We start from the raw sequence: 933 nt of genomic DNA, 5'->3' as shown, positions 1-933 counted from the left end.
TGCAACTGGGTATTGTAAGTGGTAGAGTGGCCTTGCTGCTACGATCCACTGAGATTCATCCCGTGTTGCTATAAGATTTGTATAAAAATATTAATTAAGACTCCTAAGGAGTCCTAATTAATACTTCCCCTTTCCTTCTTTAAAGGAACCTGCTCCAGGGAGGGCTTNTATTATACAAAAATGGCCCACATCCAATGGAGGGCCACCACATCCAATCTTTTCTCACTCTCTTCCAAGTGGTGTAGCCACAGAGAACATACAAAAACACTATATTTTGGTTTTGCTGTGGCGGCCAGTTCAACTCTGGCATGGAAGAATCATTGCTACCGCTCACTATAATATACCTCTACTACTATTTATTATTATAGGGTAGTAGTAGTACCAGTACTACTAAATACTACTACTCGTAGTAGTAGCAGCACATACAATAAATCGCTCCAGGGATAGGATTCGTGAAACAATTTTTTTCAAAATTCTCGCCAGTCCAGAAATGCACTCCAGGGAGGGAAGATCATGAAAAATACCCGCAGTTTAAGTTACAACGACTCCTATAGTATATACTAGGAGCATGTGTGCTGTCAGTAAGCCAAGAGACTGCTGATGCTTTGCTGATTGGGGATTGCTCTGCTTTTGCTTTCTAGTAGTAGTGGTCTTAGTAGTCTTTGTAGTAGTCTTAGTAGTCTTTGTAGTAGTCTTAGTAGTCTTAGTCGTAGTCTTAGTAGTAGTCTTAGTCTTAGTAGTAGTCTTAGTCTTAGTAGTAGTCTTAGTCTTAGTAGTTTTAGTCTTAGTAGTCTTAGTCTTAGTAGTCTTAGTCTTAGTCTTAGTAGTAGTCTTAGTCTTAGTAGTAGTCTTAGTCTTAGTCTTAGTCTTAGTCTTAGTCTTAGTAGTTGTCTTAGCAGTAGTCCTAGTCTTAGTAGTCTTAGTCTTAGTAGT

The 933-nt window shown here is 38.9% G+C and overlaps 1 protein-coding gene across 1 annotated transcript; it reads right to left on the bottom strand.

Annotated features, from left to right (window-relative positions):
- Nucleotides 1–531: 531 nt before the first annotated feature.
- VOLCADRAFT_101338 (uncharacterized protein) lies at nt 532–924 on the bottom strand (the record flags this gene model as incomplete). Its single annotated transcript, XM_002959778.1, has 1 exon — nt 532–924. A coding segment is annotated over one exon (393 nt), but the record flags the coding sequence as incomplete, so codon positions are not given.
- Nucleotides 925–933: the final 9 nt, after the last annotated feature.

The sequence above is a fragment of the Volvox carteri genome, assembly GCF_000143455.1.
Source record: "Volvox carteri f. nagariensis unplaced genomic scaffold VOLCAscaffold_755, whole genome shotgun sequence".
NCBI classification, from domain to species: Eukaryota; Viridiplantae; Chlorophyta; class Chlorophyceae; order Chlamydomonadales; family Volvocaceae; genus Volvox; species Volvox carteri.
Note: the sequence above shows the minus strand (reverse complement) of the source record. Positions and strands in the feature narration are given on the sequence as shown.